The sequence below is a fragment of the Mauremys mutica genome, chromosome 5, assembly GCF_020497125.1.
Source record: "Mauremys mutica isolate MM-2020 ecotype Southern chromosome 5, ASM2049712v1, whole genome shotgun sequence".
Classification (NCBI taxonomy): Eukaryota; Metazoa; Chordata; order Testudines; family Geoemydidae; genus Mauremys; species Mauremys mutica.
In genome coordinates this window covers 37,602,151-37,621,426 of record NC_059076.1, presented here as the reverse complement: position 1 = coordinate 37,621,426, position 19,276 = coordinate 37,602,151, and the positions used below count along the sequence as shown (strand labels likewise).

Here is a 19,276-nt window from a genome sequence, read left to right as displayed (position 1 = left end):
CAATCAAATCAAAATGTAAAACTTTAGAGCCTACAGGTTCACTGAGGCCTACTTCTGGTTCAGCCAATTGCGAAGCAAAACAAGTTAGTTTAAGTGAGATAATGCTGCCCACTTATTTACAATGACACCTGAAAGTGAGAACAGGCATTTGCATGGCACTGTTGTAGCTAGTGTTGCAAGATATTTATATGCCAGATGTGCTAAAGATTTATGCTTCCGCCATCATGCCAGAGGACATGCTTCCGTGCTTGTTAAAAAAATTATTAATTAAATTTGTGACTGAACTCCTTGGGGGAGTATCGTATGGCTACATTTAGTCACCTGTTTTGTAATTTTATAAAATAATGTTATTACCTCGCCTTGCATTTTCCCTTTCTACTTTTGCCTCTTTTTGCATTTTAACCCCATTTTACTAGGAATCGGCTTCATTCACCTTCCAGCCCTTTGCTTATGTTTAACCCCCTACAACATTCTGCACAATTGTGCCGATCCAGTTCCGTGAGCTGGGGAATTGGAACGGCATTTCTGCCCTCCTTGAACGCCTCCTGCCGCGTCACGCGGCGAAAGCCCGCAGTCCTCTGCGAGGCCTTCCCGGGGAGGCGCCCGGAGCTCGCGCTCTCGGCGAGCTCACACCCACCCCACGTCGGACCGCAATCCGGCTGCAAACGCGTCCCGGGAGGCCCCGCTGTACGCAGGCGGGTAGCTCGCGAGCACAGCCTCGCTCGTGCGCCTAACGCTCGGCGGGCCCCGGCCCGCTACGTCACCACAGAACCCTGCAGCTCGCGGGGCTCAGAGCCAAGTCCCAGCGCCCGCCCGAGGCCCCGCCACGCTGGAGCAAGATAAGCACGCGCAGCCCCGACCGCTAAGGGCAGGCGCTTCACTTGCCCAGTGCGCACGCGCAATGGCCCGCGCCCTGCGCACATGCTCAGTAGCCGAAAGCCCCCTCCCCCCCCACTTGGAGGAAGGGCACCGTTGTGGCATGACAAGGGAGCTGGCGGGGAGGCCGCCGAGTAGCGCCCCTCCCCCCACGTCGCCATGCCGCTGGAAAGCTTGTCTCGCATCATCAAAGTGCAGCTGCCTGCCTACCTCAAGCGCCTGCCCTTGCCCGAGAGCATCAGCGGCTTCGTCAGGCTGACAGGTACCGCGGGCTGGGCCCCCTCCGCTCTCCCCGCCGGGATCCCGCCTTGCCCTAGTCCCGCCCCTCCCCCTCACTTCTCGGCCTTCCCCCCAGCCCGTTCCTCCCCCCCCCACTTCCCCAGTATCCCCCACCTCATCCCCCTCCCCTCCCCCCACCTCTCGGCCTTTACCCAGCCCCTCAGCCTATTCCTTCCCCGCCACTTCCCCGAGTCCTCCACCTCATCCCCTCCCAGTGCCCCCATCCAATTCCTGTGCCCCCACCTCTCGGCCTTTACCCAGCCCCTCAGCCTATTCCTTCCCCGCCACTTCCCCGAGTCCTCCACCTCATCCCCTCCCAGTGCCCCCATCCAATTCCTGTGCCCCCACCTCTCGGCCTACACCCAGCCCATTCCCCCCCCCCCACTTCCCTAGTGTCCCCCACCTCATCCCTTCCCAGCGCCCCATCCAATTCCTGTGCCCCCACCTCTCCGCCTTCCCTCAGCCCATTCTGCCCCCTCACTTTCCCGGCATCCCCTACCTCAACCCTTCCCCTCCCAGCGCCCCTATCCAATTCCTGTGCCCCCATCTCTAGGCCTTCTCTCAGCCCATTCTTCCCTCCCCCCCCCCCGCTTCCCTGGCGTCCCCCACCTCATCCCCTCCCAGTGTCCCCATCCAATTCCTGTGCCCCCATCTCTTGGCCTTCCCCCAGCCCATTCATCCCCCACCACTTCCCCGGTGTCCCCCACCCCATCCCATTCACTTCCTCCCACCTCCCTGATTCTTCCCCCTTCCTATTGCTTCCTCCCCATCCCATTGCTTTCCCCTCCCACATCTCCTCTGCCTTTCCCCTAGAGCTCCCCTTTCTTGCCCCGATGGGTGTTGAGAAGGAGGAAGTGAGGCAGCTAACATAACTGGCAAGAGAGTTGCTGATCTCAGTGCCCTCTCCTGCTGGTGGGTGAAAATTTGCCTCTGTGTGCCTTAGTTTCCCTTGACCTAAGGGGGTGACTGCACTTCTGCCTTGTTTGCTTCACAGTGGCAGACAGAGAAGCAAGTCTGTGGCTAAAATAAAATAACTGCCAGCGGTAAAATATTTACTCTTGCAAAATATTACTTCCCCCAGATCTAGTGTGAGTTGTTCCTACAAGTCTTAAGAGTGACTCTGTTGCCTGCCAGCCCAGCGCTGCAGCCGCTTCCCTGGATCAAGTTGTGTTCTTTATGCCTCTAATATCACCTCCAGCAACAAGATTTTTGCAGTCTGAAAGTGGCTAATAAACCTGATAATGCCTGTGGCAGAATAGACTCCAGCTTGCATCTCTACAGCTACATAGGCTCTGCCTGGCTCCTAGGACAGAAAGCAAATTTTATCATGAGCCGTGACTTGAAGACCTGCAGGGAGCAGTTGTTTTGAGTAAGAAGGGGGTGGATGTTGTTTTACAGGTCTTTTTCAACTGTAACCAATCTTACACATCACTTTAGCAGCTCTCCCTCAATTCAAATTATAATCACAGCTCAGCCTGGACTAATTAACCACTTTATAATTGTTAAATGTAAGACTTGCACTTTTAACCTAAAAAACCCCAAACAAACACATTAGGTTTGAAAAATGTCAAAAACAGATGTAACAAGTTTTTATCTGTTCCATAATTACCAGGCAAAGATTCTTAAACCAGTGTTAAACTGAACCTACTTTAGCAATATCAACTAACAGACTTTGTGCCTGATTTTAAGGCTGTTTTAAGGCTCCATCTGTAGTTCATTTACAGCCAACTTAGGGGACCTGGTTAGCTTGGTTCTGTAACTAGCCTAACGCAGTTGCCGAACACAGAAAAATTTGTGTTTTACAAAAAATAAAAAACATACATTAAAAAATGTTTGACAGAGCACCCTTTAAAAAAAAAAAAGTAACATACTATTTAAAGTATTTCTTTAAAATGTTGTGGAAAGGATTTTCTGCTCCCCTGGTGACTTTTTTTTTTATAAGTGTCTCCTTAGCAAGGGAAATAGGGAAAATAACCATACAAAGTGCTGCCAGTTGAACAAAGTGAACTAACTGAAAAAAGAGAGATTTTCCCCCTCTTAACTTTGTACCTACTACAATTATGTTTTCCAACAGAATTGTGATTTTTCAGTTTTGTGTCCCATTAAGATCCCAACTATGTTACAAATTAGAACTATTTGAACCAGTTTCTAGACGCAATTGTAGTGTGGATAGGACCTCAAGTATCATATTGTTTTAGCTAGTATGGTTTGTTTGGGGACATAAAAAAAATTAAACACAAGAATCATTGCTCTGGCAGGGTAAAAGGGCCTTTAAGAGGTCCGCTCGTTGAAGGTGGTTTAATTATGTCGATGGGAGAGCTCTTGCCCGTCAGGATAGAGCTGCTACACGAGCGATCTTACTGTGGCACAGCTGCATCGATACAGCTGTGCTGCTGTAAGCTCACTAGTGTAAACATGGCTCTAGTCTCTTGCTTCAGCCATCTGAGCTCATAGATTTATGTAACTGAGGAGTATGAAGTCTACCTGTATACTCATACACACTACATCTATCTTTAAGTGCACAACTGACAGCATAAGGAAATACACTACTTCTAATGCTCAATCCTGCAGTTTCAAACATAACTATTAAACACAAGCTTTTAAAAACTTAGCAAAGTACTTACTGGTCACTAAGGCCAGTTAGCGTACCAACTTTTGAAGTTTTAAGCTTCAGTCATGTGAGTTATTCTGAAAAAGGTAATCAAAACTTTTTTTTAAGAGTGAGGTGGGGAGGGAAGCTGTTTACGCTAAACAAAATCCTTTCAGTTAATTGATTTGAAACTTAGAATAAAATAAATTATAATCTCTGGGAGGGGCCAGTCACAGGGGTGGCTCCAGGCATCAGCACGCCAAGCACGTGCCTGGGGTGGCAAGCCACAGGGGGGGCGCTCTGCCGGTCGCCGCGAGGGCAATGGGCAGGGTCCGCTGATCCCGCGGCTTCGGCGGACCTCCCGTAGGCTGCCACTGAATCCGTGGGACCGGGACCTCCTGCAGGCAAGCCGCCGAAGGCAGCCTGCCTGCCTTGCTTGGGGTGGCAAAATACCTAGAGCCGCCCCTGGCCAGTCATGTGACATTTCAGTCCCAAAGGTGAATGTTTCAGAAACTAATGAACATAGGTAGAAGAGGGGATTAGAATGGAAACTGCTTTGTGATTGCTATAGGAATTCAATGACAATTTCTTAGCTGAAAAATTCCAGAAGTCCTGTACATTCACTGGCTCTGGTACTTAACAATCAAGCATAGTGAAAGTATGGATGCAGATACAAAATGCAGTCAGAAATACATGGCTACATGGCTGGCATTCCAAATCTGGACACAGGATTCACTTCTGCAGTATTTAATAGGCTAGTGTCCATTGTCACACTTAAATGTCTTTTCTCTAAGATGTAATGTATGCATCATGTTGATAGCACTAAATTGAGAAAAACAGCCAAGAATTCTATGGGTGCAAGATTGAAGTATTTCAGTGTTATGGCACACAGCAAACTTAATGAAGAGCTTTTCAAGAACATCCACCTTGAAATAATATTCTCTTGGCTCACAGCCCCTTTTTTCTTAGCAGCAGCAGCAGCAGCTTGACATAACAGCACATGATTGATAGTATGACATTGCTTGTGACCTCAAAGTTGGATGCCATCTAAGATGAAAAGATGTGAAAGTATTCTAGGTTAAAGGTGCTGAGTCTCTCACCACTACCTGTTTGTTTGGGAGAGTGCACACTACAGGTTGCTCAAACGTCCTTTATCACAATTCAGTCAGAGCTTTTTGGGTAGTGTCTTAAGGTTGAACTAAGCCTCTTACATTTGCAAACCCAAGATTTACACTAGCTTTGTATTTTGCAGTTATATTCATAGGAGTTTTGTAGATTTGTGGTAGTGACATTGGTGCTGAAAGCGCAGAGTTCTGCTGATTCACCCCTTCATGGTATGTGTAGGCTTCTGGGGTTTTGGTAATTTAAACTGAAACGATGTTCTTTTCCACCTCCTTAAGGACAGCATCAGCAGTAAATGCCAGAGCTATTATACCTTCTGGAAAAGATTAGGGAATTCAGTTTCCACTTACGTCAAACTTCATATAAACCTTTACAAATATTTAGCAATGATTTTAGTAACTTAGCAGTTTTATTTGCTATCAGGTTTTTTAAACTGAGTATGGTAAGGCTGTACCTGCTTACTAGAGAAGGGGAGAGAAAAAAAGCTGCCTCTATGCTTCTCCCTAGGAGGTGGGAGTTTGGAAGGGGCTCCATGGAAAGGACTCTAATGGGAGTGGACAGTGGAGGGTTTTGCCTGTCATCTCTACATTCTAATGTGGTGCCCCACCTCCTGTGAGAACAGGGCAGCTTGATGACTTACAGAAACAGTATTTTAATGCTCCTCTCAAACTTACTACGAGAGGGTCTAAAGGCACTCCACTGAAACGTTGAGGACTTTGAGCCAGGCCCCCCGAGAGCACTGATTGAAACTTACAGAAAGAGAGAGGGTTTCTTTTTAAAAAAAAAAAAAAAAAAAAACTACTAAGGTTGGAAAATATTTAAACTTTCCCTTTACATCTTTTTAAAAAACTCAAAAGGGTCTTTTTAATTTATCTTTCAAAATTCTTATAAGTCAAAAATCATAAGTCTTGTTTGCTTAAAAAAAAAAAAAAAAAAAAAAGAGAGAGAGCGAAGCAAACAGCAGGGCCTGAGAGGAGAGCATCTAAATAGGATACCTAGGAGGGAAGAGAGCACTGGGCTCCTCACCAGAGCATTGCATTTAGACCCTGCTCTCTCCTGGAGAGAAGACACCTGTAGTATGTTATAAAATGCTTTTGTAAATTAGCTTTAATTTTCTTTAAAGCATCTATCTGAATGATTGATAGAACATACAGGTACAGTAGAACCTCAGTTATGAACATCTCGGGAATGGAGGTTGTTTAACTCTGAAATGTTCATAACTCTGAACAAAACATTATGGTTATTCTTTCACAAGTTTACAACTGAACATTGACTTAATACAGCTTTGAAACTTTACTGTGCAGAAGATAAATGCTGCTTTCCCTTTTTTTTGTAGTTACATTTAACATAGTACTGTACTTGCTATTTTTTTAATCTCTCCTTCTGTCTGATTGTGTACTTCCAGTTCCAAATGAGGGGTGTGGTTGACTGGTCAGTTTATAACTCTGGTGTTCGTAAGTCTGAGGTTCTAGGTTCTGAGGTTCGTAACTCTGAGCGCTCCAGGGAGTTGTGGGCATGCATATGTGGAATTAAGCACAAAACAAATTCAGCCTGGTAAATGGAGATGGTTGCATATTGAATATGAAACTGAGCACATAAAATTAGATCTTAGAAAGCTACATTAATACATCATATTTACTTGGGCCTGATCTATACTGGGGGGAGGGGGGAGAAATCAATCTAAGTTATGCAACTTCAGCTACGTTGAAGCCGACGTACTTAGATCTACTTACTGCGGTGTCTTCACTACGGTGAGTCAACTTCTGCCGCTCCCCCATTGACTCTGCCTGCAGCTCTCGCTGAGCTGGAGTACAGGAGAGCGCTTGGGGAATCGATTTATTGCGCCTAGTCTAGACGCGATAAATCGCTCCCCGCTGGATCGATCGCTGCCCGCCGATCTGGCTGGTAGTGAAAATATACCCTTGGTTTCCTGACATACTTTTAAAGTCTTTGGCTCTGATCTGTGCTGTCAAATCCTTTTACCCTTGTAGAGTTACATTCAGGGCTGGCTCTATGCACCAGCAAAAAAGCAAGTGTTTGGGGCAGCACATTTGCAGGGGCGGCAGGGATCCGGCATGGGAGCTGTAGTTCCTTGGTTAGCTCCCTGCCTATAGAGCCAGCCCTGGAGCAGGGAAAGACCTACATTTCCCAGCATTCCTTTGGCAGCTATCAACAGGAAAGGGAAGGGAGGGAGGGAGGTAGCTAAGACCTCATGCTGCAGCTTGCTGTGAATAGATGCTCACTGCTAGAACTGGGTGGCACTGTGAACAGGGGAACAAGTGTGCCCAAGGAGTAGAAGGCTTTGGCCCAGATATCCCCTTCAGAAGACATCCCCAGACAGGATTAGGGATACTGGTGTGACCTCACCTTGCAGCCCCCAAAGAAAGAATTGGGTGGACTAAATGGACAGTGCCCCTCTCTATCTGAAGCCTAGCAAGGGAGGTACGTGGATCCCCCTAGAATTGAAAATGAAAAGTAAGGGAGGGGAGGCTCTACTAGAGGACCTGGGCAGCTTTAGATACAGTACCAGGCATGTAGGAGGATTTCCACTTCTGAGCCATGGAAGCAGAAATTGACTTTTCCTTTCCAGATTTAGCTAATATTCAGAAAGGGAATCTTGCACCTGCCTTCCAGATTTGAACACTCTCAAAATTCAGGAGTGCTCAAGCTCAATTTGGGCAGCTGTTACTTCATTTCTCCCAAATCAAATAGACTGATCCACTGTAACTTGCTGTAGAAAAAGTAGGATAAAATTGAGCAAGAAATGCTCCCCAGTGGTTATTAGGACTGGAATTGCTATTTTCAACAGCCATTGCCTTTTTTTTTTTTAAAGTTTCCTTTTAAAAGGAAGACAGTGATATTGCATTGGCAAATTCCCCATAGAAACAAAGAGTGGAACAAAAGAATAATAAAGGCACCTCAACTTTTCCTCATTTATGTAGGACAGTCTTATAATATGCATCCAGATATCCTTCAATCACACAAGCTGAAAATTGTTCCACTTTACCACAGTTCTGTAACCATATGGGAACCAATCCTGTCTGTGTTCTGTGCACATCCAAAATTCCGTCTAAATAACCCGCTCTGGGACCGAGTTACCAGTGACCCAGGGCTGGGCAGCAGGAGGGTGCAGTTGTGCGGGGAGAACCCAGGGCTGGGGCAGCAGGAGGGTACAGGTGGGGAGCCCAGGGCTGAGGTGGGGGGCAGCCAAAAATTTTTTTGCTTGGGGCAGCAAAAAACCTAGAGCTGGCCCTGGTTACATTCACTTCAGTGGCGCTGCACATGGGCAAAAGGGTCTGCCCGCCGAGATCAAATGGCAAGAACCTTAAGTTATTCAAACAGCAGCTGTAATGTGGGCAAGTTGAATAATAATTTTTGAAGTACTAAATTTATACAGCAATGCACTCTACTACATTGCTTTATGAAATCATTTAATGATAGCACATGTTTGCCTGCTTCTTCCAAAAGGTCGCTCAACAAGAATACAGCCAAATCAGGGGCTATATGGTGCCAGAACTGCTCTTGAACTGAGTAATCGGCAAGAATTTTCACTAAATTTTTAGCAGATGCTGCTCTTTGACTATAGCTCTTTTAAAAAGACACCTTCAAAGTGTTTCCCTAACTCTTGAAAAAATAACCCCTTGAAGTGTGAAACAGACATCTGGTTACTTCTTGAAATATTTCTTCTTTTGTTGAATTTTTCCCCCTGAAGGGCTGCAGTTGGAGACTAAGGACTTGTCTGCACTAGGAAGTTGTACCACTTTACAGTCCAACAGCAAACCAGAACAGTTAAACTCTACAATCCAGGAAACTGTATGTTCTGGACAGTGCCTGCTCTAAGCATGGTGGCAGCTGTAATTCAATAAGTTACTGATTTAAGAACTAAAAGATTACAGTATACTAATACAACCATATTTTGTACAAAGATTAAATATACAAGCATTTTCTAGGACATTTGCTACTCTTTGTATTGTATTACAGTCCCTGTTTGTTGTTCTCCTGTCCCTAACCTGCCTACTTTTCTGTCTGTCCTTAAGTCGTGAGCACCTAGGAGAAGGGTTTGTCCCATCTTGAATGTCTGGGAAGCAGCTAGCACTGGTAGCTAGTAGGCACTAGTGATTAGTTGTTAGCATTGTAGGTACAACAATAATCAAATCATCACAACATTTATATAATTGTTGTAGCTGTGCTTACCATTTTACAAAACAGTTGTAGACAAGATCAGTGCCTTGAATATTATACAGTGTAACTCAAAGTATTCACACAGTAACAGCTCAAATTCAAGACAAGGAAGGAGATATTATAGAACATATCAATTGAATTATGGTCAGTGAAAGATGCCTAGAAGTGTAGAGTAAATTTTTTATTACTAATATTTACTACTATAAATTAAAACGAATGAATGTTCTTTGGCAGCCTCAAATGAAAATTTACGAACTTTGATCTAGTTTGTTTCCTGGCTGTGAAAGAAGGGAAGTAATTTAAAAATATTATTTGTACTGAGTGAGCATCTACTTGGCCATCAATCAAGGATCAGGGTCCTGTGCTAGGCACCATACTCACTAAGCACACATTTGTTTGAGTGTTGATCTTGTAGTCTCAAGCCTGACCCCAGAATCAGGGTGGGCACTAAAATAATATTTGGCTATTAGAACTTTTCTTCTTTTGCATCCCTAAGTTTAATTAGGAAAAACTGTCCCTGAGTAAAAGCTCTTACCTTATCAATCACAGAGAAATGAGGGGAAAACACAGGGTGGAGAGCAGCATCTTACATACAGCTTTGTATTTTAGGCTGATAAAAATCCTGGGCCCCCTGTACGCTAGAAACTGAACCATTTTTTGAGATCTGATGTCAGTCATAGCCTCTCTCTGACGGCTTGTGTTGTCAGGAAAAACTATACTCAATACAATATACAGAACCACCATTCACTGAAAGTAGAAGCATCAAGGGTTAGCAGGGAGGAAGGGACCAATGTTTGGCATTGGGTTTCAGACACTATCTTCTAGTGTTGTCACACCCTTAATGTTCAGAAGTCTCTACCTCTCTGACTTTCTTGCCGTGGCTGCCTCTTCCCCCCACTCCTGTGTGTTCACAACAGTCATGCTGAAATGTACAGTACTGCCTCATGATGATCATGCTTTTTATGCTGGCAGTATAAATATATACAATATATAGACAACCTTTATCTGTATATCAAAATGACGTGTTCATGAGTGAGGTAAGATAAGCGTCAAATTCCCTGTAGGAATTACATGCTGATTATACTTTAATTTTTCAGTGGAGGGCCACAGGCACAATTTTTGTGGGCTTTCCATCTAACCTCTATGCTAAGGGGGCTGTTGGTAACCTAAGCAGCATCCCATACAGGAAGAGGCCACTCTTATGAAGCCTCTCTTACAAATGTTTGAGCCACCTCTGTTCAGAATATATGCTTCTGTAGTTGCTGTGAAAGGGTGTGTGGAGTGAAGGAGAGGGGATAGAGAAGGCAGGGGCACATTGAGAAGTATCTTCCACAGACCACTTGAGTGAATCTCTGACCATGTCATCTTATATAGTAGTGTGACAAGCTGCATGTGTATCTAATAGGGGATTTGGCGTTTCTTAACTTATTAAACTGATCCAACACTGACAGGACTATCTGTTCTTCCTGCCCCACCTAACTTGCTGAGTTATCTAGTGGGAATCTGAAATTAGAGGTTTCAGAGTAGCAGCTGTGTTAGTCTGTATCCGCAAAAAGAACAGGAGTACTTGTGGCACCTTAGAGACTAACAGATTTATTTCAGCATAAGCTTAATAATTTCGTGGGCTACACGAAAGCTTATGCTGAAATAAATTTGTTAGTCTCTAAGGTGCCACAAGGACTCCTGTTCTTTTTGAAATTAGAGGGTTTTTTGTGTTTAGAGTGCGTGGAAATGAGAACTCATTGACTGAATCTGTAAAAACAGGAAGCAGTACAATCATCTGTTAGAAAAAGCCCCCTGCTAGTTAACTTTGAGGAGAATGTAATTCAGGAAGTAACTTCTGAATTTGCATAGAGCCTGGAGTCACTGAAAATCCTGATGCAATAGCACGTTGCATGCTGAATGGTGGATACTTCATACACATTTAGTGTTTTAACTTACGGATGAGCTGCTCTGTAGCCAGTTGGAATAGAAAGTGGTGTAATAATTACAGTAGTAAGTGAGCACCTACTAGTGCATACATAATTTAGTTTTTGAAACTGATATTAGAAAGTAATTAAAAAATGCAACAAAGCTACCTCTACTGCTCAGTTTTTCTATGAACACCAGTTTTTGTGCTAAAGAACCACTTTGGCTGACACACACTCCTTCCACCTGATTTTTTTTTTTTCTTTTCCAAATGAGAGGGAGAGGACAGAATATCAGCTGCAGGAAGCTGCAATGTACGCTGTGGCCATTCACTTTAGTTAGGTTGTCACTGTCAGGGTTCCCTTTCCGTTCACATCTAATAAAGGTCTTGTTACTGTTAGGGAACTTAAAGTGTGAGTATGAAAAAAGAGTGGACATCTACTTCCCAGAAACTGGTAAGGGGAAAAATAGGGAGAGAGGCAACACCCTGGTAAGAGGCCTATGACACCAGCTTCTTGGGCGAGAGTTGTTCCTGTCAAGTGTTACTCCTAGACACTCTCCAGGGACTCCACTTTTTGGATTGGTCTTTAGCTATCAGAAGTATAAGTTTGAAGACTCACTCCTTTCTGATTGTAGAGGGAGAAGGAAAGTCTGGTCTCTTCTTCCTTCCCTTCTCTTGTGTTCTTTGGAGGGACAAAGATTTGTCTTTGTTACTCTACCCCTTTCCCACCCTCTATTTTTGGGTGCCCTCAGAAATAGCTCCAGTGATTGGCTCTGATGCTCAGCATTCCCAAGCAATAGCACTGTGAAATTGGCTTGATTCTTATGTTTGTGGTGTTCACAGAAGTCTGAATAGCATCAGTGAACAGAATCTTGTTAATTTTGTTGGATCTGCTTCAGAAAGCTAGGTGTAGCAACAGAGGCAGGGGAGCTGTTTGTAGGCTCAGAAAGACATTATTGCATGAACTCAAATTTGAAATGTCAGTTTTTCAAGCCATATTAAAGGGTATCCCTGTGGAAGTTCTGTAGCAATATTTTGTATCATGAGTCAATTTTGTTTTGATTCTCTGGAAAGCCTCCAGGTCCCATATAAATATACTGCAGAAGTCATTGGCTAGTGAAGCTAAAAACCCTGTGCGTTTTGCTACCACAGTACAAATAATAAATAACAGCTTCCTATTCTGGTTGTTACTTGTCTTTCTCTGTGTTTCCTCTCTGTATGTTTGTACCCAAGTGGGCTGAGACTTTGTTCCTCAGTCATGCCTACCAGATCAGCTAAATGTTCTGTCTTTGAGCTTGACTTGAGGCTCTCCAGGCTATGTTAAGATGCCAATCACTATTCAAAAAAATATATAATGCCATTTGATTCTAATGGTATTTTTATGAGGCCCTTCTTCTCCCTGTGTCTAGTCTTATCAAGTGTGCTACATGTTTTGTAAGTACCCTACTTTGGTCTGTAGTGCTCCTAAGTGTGCATCTTATCTGTCTTGGAGCTCTGAGTAGATCTTACAGATTTGGGGAGGCCAGGAAACTCAACTTCTCTGCTAGTGGGTCTACTGAATGTGATTGGAAAGATTCTTTCAGGGGAGAGAATCTTTTCTTATGTTAATTGCATTCAGGGGCGGCTCCAAGCACCAGCGCTCCAAGCGCCTGCCTGGGGCTGCAAGCCGCGGGGGGCGCTCTGCCAGTCGCCGCTAGGGCGGCAGGCAGGGTGCCTTCGGCGGCTTGCCTGCGGAGGGTCCGCTAGTCCCGCGGCTTCAGCGGACCCTCCATGCTTGGGGCGGCAAAATGTCTAGAGCCGCCCCTGATTGCATTCTCACTAAACGTACCTTCACAAGTTAAAAAATGTATTAAAATCCTTTAAGTAGTGGTTTGGTTTCCAAATCTTCATGTGCTGGAACAAAAGCTTTCCAAACTGCATTTTGTCATATGCGTAACACCTGCTGTGTCAGCACACAACATGGTTAAGGCATAATTCCTATCTGCAAAACCTGACCACAGGATCACTTACTTCCTAAGAAAGTTCTTGAGACCTTATTTTCAGGATGCATTGTTTCTCTTATTAGCGATTGAAAGAATAGGTGAGGTTATGCAAGATTATCCTGGAACAGTGGTTGAGTCCACAAGGTACCACTACTTACTTTAATCAGGTACACTTGAGGTTTGCTTCTCCAGCTAGGTCATTGGTTCTTGCCATACATACTCTGAGCCCAGTCCTTTGAGGTTCTGGGCACCCAACTCCCACTGGGTCAGTCAGAACTGGATGCTCAACACCTTGCAGGATTAGACCTTCTGATGCAATTCAGCTCTGGAAAAGCTGACCGGAAAGAGATTTCTCTACTGAAATATTAATGCAGATTTGGATTTTAAACAAAGATTCACTCAGTTCTTCTGCTGATTTCCCTGGCAGAATGAGGGTACTCAAGACTTCACATAGCTGTCACTGATGCTAATGACAAGAACAGATGAGCTATCAGCAACTGGTATCTAGCACGTATAATACTCTATACAACATTTACAGATATTACCGTGAATACTTCAGAATTTAGTACTGTGGAGAACTCAAAAGTTTTTTGTGTGTGGGACAATGGGAAAAGTCAGAGGTAATAGAAACTTCTATATAGTATTGCAGGGGCTGGTGTTAGCAAATTCTATGAGAAAGCAAACTAAGAGTGACTCTTGCAGTTGGAGTTGCAGAAAGACTGTGCTTCCAGTCAAAATTCTATACTAAAGTTGGGTACTTCTCCCTTTGGCAGTTTATAGTGCCTCTTTCACACAAGCCATGGTGCTTTAAATGCTCATTGTCATTCTTCCAGGTAGTATACGTTAAGGAGGGCTTTTACTTCAAAGGCTAAGGAATGAATAAAAAGTGAATAAATGTCACCATGCAGCACGTTCATTATGTTACATCCTTTCCCAACCAGAGCTCATTTCAAAAGAGGCATGGCATTCTGAGTTATGAAAGTATGTGTGTTCTTTTCTTTTAATAATCTGTTTACCACACATGCAACCCTGGTGTACAGAATAAAAAAAACCTACTGCGTCTTTTGGGTTACTTGAAGCTTTTAGGACAAAAAAATACTTCTCATCTTCGGTTTGCTATATTACATTTCCCTTCTTTTAATCTTGAAACACAAACAGAACACATCTAGCTATGTTTTGGCCCTAAGCCCATTTAAAGAGGAACTTGGTTTGAATGCAAACAGCAAGATAATTGGGTACTGTCTTCTTTTACAAGGAGCTTATATAATAGTTTGGGCTCCTGACCAACCTGTTCAAAAATTCTTTTATTTTAAAATAATATCCTCTGAGGATTAAAGTGTAAATCTAAATAACAACCAAGAATTAATATTTTGCTTCCACATAGCTCATTTCATCAGAGTCTGAGGGGCAACAACTTAGCAGGTTCTATTGAAGTCAATAGGGCAATGACAATTTACACTACTTGAGGCTCTGCTCCTGTATATGGCTTGTAAAGGTTAATATATACCCCCATTTTACTGGTATTTGTGGATGCTTTAGAATGAGGCAAGAGGGTAAGTGGGTCTTGAGAGCATACGCAGCGCAAATAGAATATTAAGAGAATTCAGGAGGAAACTTAAAACAAGTTCTTCAGTGTATGCTCAAGTGGCAATTTTCTGTGGCTTATATATGTTTACTTGGCCAAATCCGGATGGGTTTTCGTGGGGATAACAAAAGGGACCTGTCTGGTTTCAAGAGCCACTGTCTGCCAAATGGTAATATCCTGCTCCAAAGTCTTGAGGCACTAGAGCTCTTAAAACAAAAAAATGAACATTGGCAAAATGACTATTTTTTCCACTAACTTCCTTCTTAGAAATGGTTGTACCATTTCCACTGATTTTTTTTTTTCTTTTAAGATTTCAACCTGAAGATGACACCAGCCATGGAAAAACTTCAGACCCAATGGTTAAAATTTGCTGAAGTTATAAGTAATTGAAAACACAGGGTTATAGGAAATCTTAGGCAACCTTAACCTATACATTCATATGTATGTAGAAGAAGTTTAAGCCTGATGCAGTTTAGAAGAGGAATCAATGGAATAGGATTCAAACTCAAAGAAGGACCCTTAAGAATGCTCACTCAAATTAGCCTCTGGCCATTTTCTAACAAACACATACTGTTAACAGTTCCTCTTATATTTGTTAGAAGATAATCCAAAGCTAACTTGAGTGAGCAGGTAAAGCATTAGGGAGCCTTCGTTTAGTGTGAATCATGCTTTGGATTTCTCCACTGATTTCCCCTTCCTCTACTGCATCAATCTTAAACTATGAGTGAGAACCTGGCCCCATTGAGATCAATGGGAGTTTTGCTCTGGACTTCTTTGGAGCCAGGATTTTACCCTTTGTGTCTCCTATGTGTTCCTCCTCTATTTTCCAGTCTCTCTTCACTAGTCCATTCCATTGGTTAGTCTCAATGCCCTACTCATTCTAAATCAAGCAGGAAGAGCTGCTTCTGTGCCATTTGAGTGTAACTGATGCTGAAATCAGCTCACACCCTAGTGCTCTATATAAGTCTAGTGTGTTTTTTAGTTTCAGAATGGCTGCGGTTATTGCCATTCCTGGGTGTCCTGGCACTACTTGGATACCTGGCTCTTCGTCCATTCCTCCCCAAGAAGAAACAGCAGAAGGATAGCTTGATTAACCTCAAGATCCAGAAGGAAAATCCCAAAGTAGTAAATGAAATAAACATTGAAGATCTGTGCCTCACTAAAGCTTACTGCAGGTGTTGGCGTTCTAAGACGGTAAGGTGCTTTTTAGCAATGCCATAGGGCTATGGAGTTAACTTTTTATTATTATCAGTTCTGCTTTCTGTGAATTGGAGCACATTACTCTCACCCTGAGGCTGGACAGATTCATGGGTTCTCTAAGAGTTGTGCAGTTCTTTTTCTCCACTCTAAACCTATTCAGGAGAGCTTAGAAACCTACAAGCCACATGATGGTCTGTACTGTGCACAGTCCTGGACCTATGAAACTTTCCCAATGAAATGTTTTGTTAAAACAGATCCTTTTATACAAAACATTTAGATGAAACAGCATTTTCCAATGGGAGGCAGGGGGAAAGGTTTAATCAAAACTTGACCAGCTCTGGAATGAACCTTAAAGTACATTGGGTGCCTCTGGATTTAGCTGCCCCTCTATTGGGCTGTTTTGTCAGTGAAAAAGTTTTTGTTTTTTTTAAATACACTTTGTAGCTTGGAGCAGGTGTTCTTAATGCTTTATGCTTCTCTATGGAGTTTGATTCCTCAGCAGCAGCAGTCTTCTGACTGACCAGTGCCATATAGGGAAGACAGGGATTGCTAGGATGTTGGAAAACAACAATAGCAGGAAACCTTTAAAAAAAAAAAATCTTTGTATAGTGCTCTTAAACGCCACCCTGATGCAACATGCTGTCTTTGCCAAATGGGTACATACACAGTAACTCCTCATTTAACATTGTCCCACTTCACATTGTTTCAGTGTTACCTCCCTGCTCAATTAGTGAACATGCTCGTTTAAAGTGCATGCTCCCTTATAATGTCGTTTGGCTGCCTGCTTGTAAGATTCTGTGGAAGAGCAGTGACTTTACAAGTGAGCATTGCACAAGTGCCACTTCTCCGCCTCCTCCCCCTCCCTCCCAGTGCTTCCCCACTGCCAAACAGCTTAGGACTTTCTGGGAGGGAGGGGGAGAAGCAGGGAAGTGCTGCATTTCCACTCCCCCCCCCTCCCTCTCAGAAAATCCTAAGCACTGCTAAACAGCTGTTTGGTGGTGCTTAGGACTTGGGGGGGGGGGGGCGGGGGAGGAGGAAGGATGTGGCATGCCCCGGAGAGAAGGTGGAGTGGAGCAGGGACAGGAAGAGGCAAGCCTGGAGCATTCCCAGCAAACTCCGAGCCTGTTCTCTGGGGAAGCTGCCGCTGCCGCTGCTGCTGCAAAGGCGCTTCCTAGCGTCCGTGCGTGCAGTGGGCTGTGCCTGTGTGGGGTAAGCCAGGGGCACTTCCCAACCACAGTACAGTATACTGCCTTTTGTCTGCCCCCCCAAAATTTCCTTGGAACCTAACCCCCCACATTTACATTAAATCTTATGGGACATTTGGATTAGTTTAACATTGTTTCACTTAAAGTTGCATTTTTCAGGAACATAACTACAATGCTAAGTGAGGAGATAACTGTACTTCTGTGCAGAAAAAAGGCATCTAGTCTAAAGCTGCCCAGACTTTAATACGGAGAGCTACTTTGTTAACTGGCTGGAAGTGAAAAGACTTTTCACTTATCTGTTAAATATACAACACAATCATAATCTTGTATCCCTATCTCCTCTGAGAAATTAAGATTAATTGCTACTTATTTGTCAGAATCAAATCTGCAGCTGGGTCACATTGTCCCTTATCCTTTAGCTTCATGGAAGGAGTAGCAGCAGCTCTCATTTAGCAGATGATGTGTTGCATTTGGTTCTTAAGCAATGGTTCCCAAACTTTAACAACCTGTGAACCCCTTTCACTAAAATGTCAAGTCTTGCAACCTCCCTTCTAAAAATGATTTTCTCCTTTGCCTGAGTATAAATTATAAAAACAGTGATCTTGGAAATATAAAAGTGTTTGACATGCTTATTACACACTATTATTAATGTATCTATCATTACAGTATTTTTATTACATTATGAAAACAGCGACACTCTTCCAAGATCTCACTTTCGTAGCTTGTATCACTTTGAATAAGCCTGTTATAAGACAAGGCTCCTATGTTTCACCAAGGAGTATCAGATGTGAAACAGCATGAAGGTATTTAAGAAGCCAACTCAAAGAGTTCCTCCTACACAAGCATTCAGGTCTTGAGTCCAGGCAAACACACGTTACAACAAAGCTTAAATTTGTTCATAATTTTTAAAACAATAGTAGCTTCCTATTTAATTTTAAAAACAGCAAAAAATATTCACTTCCCTTTCCATTTCTTATGAGTCTTGAAATCTCCTCAGTGTGATAGATATGCTTGCTTTGATCTTCTTAGCTCTTGGAAGTCCAGGGGCTCCGGGCTGCTGCCTGGGGTTCCTAGGGACAGCTCTGACCTCCTTTAGGGAATTTTTTCACCAAGAACCCCTTGTAACATTTCACGAACCCCAGTTTGGGAACCACTGTTAAGTTATACTCTGAGCATTTCTGACCTATGGGCTTTTTTGTTGTTGTTTTTGAGTTGGAGTCTTGATCTCATTCCAACAATATGGATTATCCTCTACACAAGTGACCACCACTTGTTTTAGTTGCTTGCAGAACTCTTACTAACCACAAAAGCTGTACAGTAAATACACTAATCATTCTTGTCTTTTCCAGTTCCCTGTCTGTGATGGCTCTCACAACAAACACAATGAATTGACAGGCGATAATGTGGGTCCACTAATACTCAAGAAGAAAGAAGTATAGAGAATCTCTAATCCATTAAATCACGACTGATGTGAAGTCATTTATACATTTGTAATTGCAGGACACAATGTTTTATGTACGTTGTGGAATTTTTAGTCTAATGGCTGCTGTAGATTTCCTTTTGGTTTAACCTATAGTTACAGGCAAGTGCTAGACCTAGGTCCGATTTGATACTTTGTATGTTCTGAAGAATCATGTCTTGTGTAAAACTGTAAAGTAAACATCTTTGTAAATAGGCCTTTTTATCTGAACACAATGACCACTCCCAATCTTACAATTAAATCTTTTCGGTATGAACGTGATATAATAAACACACGACTCAAAGGGCCAGATGTGTATCTTTCCATTGCTTTTATTTTAGTCTGAGATGCTTTTAAGGAAGAATGAAGATTGCTTTTCAGAGAGGGGGAAAAAACATCCTGTTTTTATCCTACTTTGTGGGTCAGATCTTCAGCTGGTATAACACAACTCCATAGACTTCAATTGAGCTATTTTAGTTTATACCAGCTGAGGATTTGGCCTAATGTGTGTAATTGACTAACTCTTCTTTTTACCATACCAATCCTTCCACCCTGACCTGCTGCACAAAATACATTGTAAGATGTAGCCATGTCAGAGGAACAAAAAATTGTTCCAAAGAGTATGGAAAAAGAAAACTAATAGCCAACATTATAGAAACAAAGGTCATCTGTATTCTGATGGCTGGAGGGAGTTCAGATGCCCACATCAGTTGGTTTGTGCAGTAATCCTAAGCCTGGTCTACATTAGGCGTTTAAATCGGTTTTAGGAGCGTAAAACCGATTTAACGCCAAAACCGTCCACACTAGGAGGCACCTTATATCGATTTTAATGGCTCTTTAAACCGGTTTCTGTACTCCTCCCTAACGAGAGGAGTAACGCTAGTATC

General features: G+C 43.2%; 1 protein-coding gene across 1 annotated transcript; it reads left to right on the top strand.

The window, feature by feature from the left end:
- Positions 1-928: 928 nt before the first annotated feature.
- On the top strand, positions 929-18,701 carry CISD2 (CDGSH iron sulfur domain 2). Its single transcript, XM_045019738.1, has 3 exons — positions 929-1,138; positions 15,508-15,719; positions 18,280-18,701. The coding sequence occupies exons 1-3, from the start codon at positions 1,036-1,038 to the stop codon at positions 18,367-18,369; spliced, it is 405 nt and encodes a 134-aa protein (XP_044875673.1). The 5' UTR covers positions 929-1,035; the 3' UTR covers positions 18,370-18,701.
- Positions 18,702-19,276: the final 575 nt, after the last annotated feature.

Coding starts and splice junctions, on each gene's coding strand:
- CISD2 (XM_045019738.1), top strand. CDS start 1,036: ATGCCGCTGGAAAGCTTGTCTCGCATCATCAAAGTGCAGCTGCCTGCC. Junction 1,139..15,507: donor CGGCTTCGTCAGGCTGACAG/GTACCGCGGGCT, acceptor TGTGTTTTTTAG/TTTCAGAATGGCTGCGGTTA. Junction 15,720..18,279: donor GGTGTTGGCGTTCTAAGACG/GTAAGGTGCTTT, acceptor TGTCTTTTCCAG/TTCCCTGTCTGTGATGGCTC.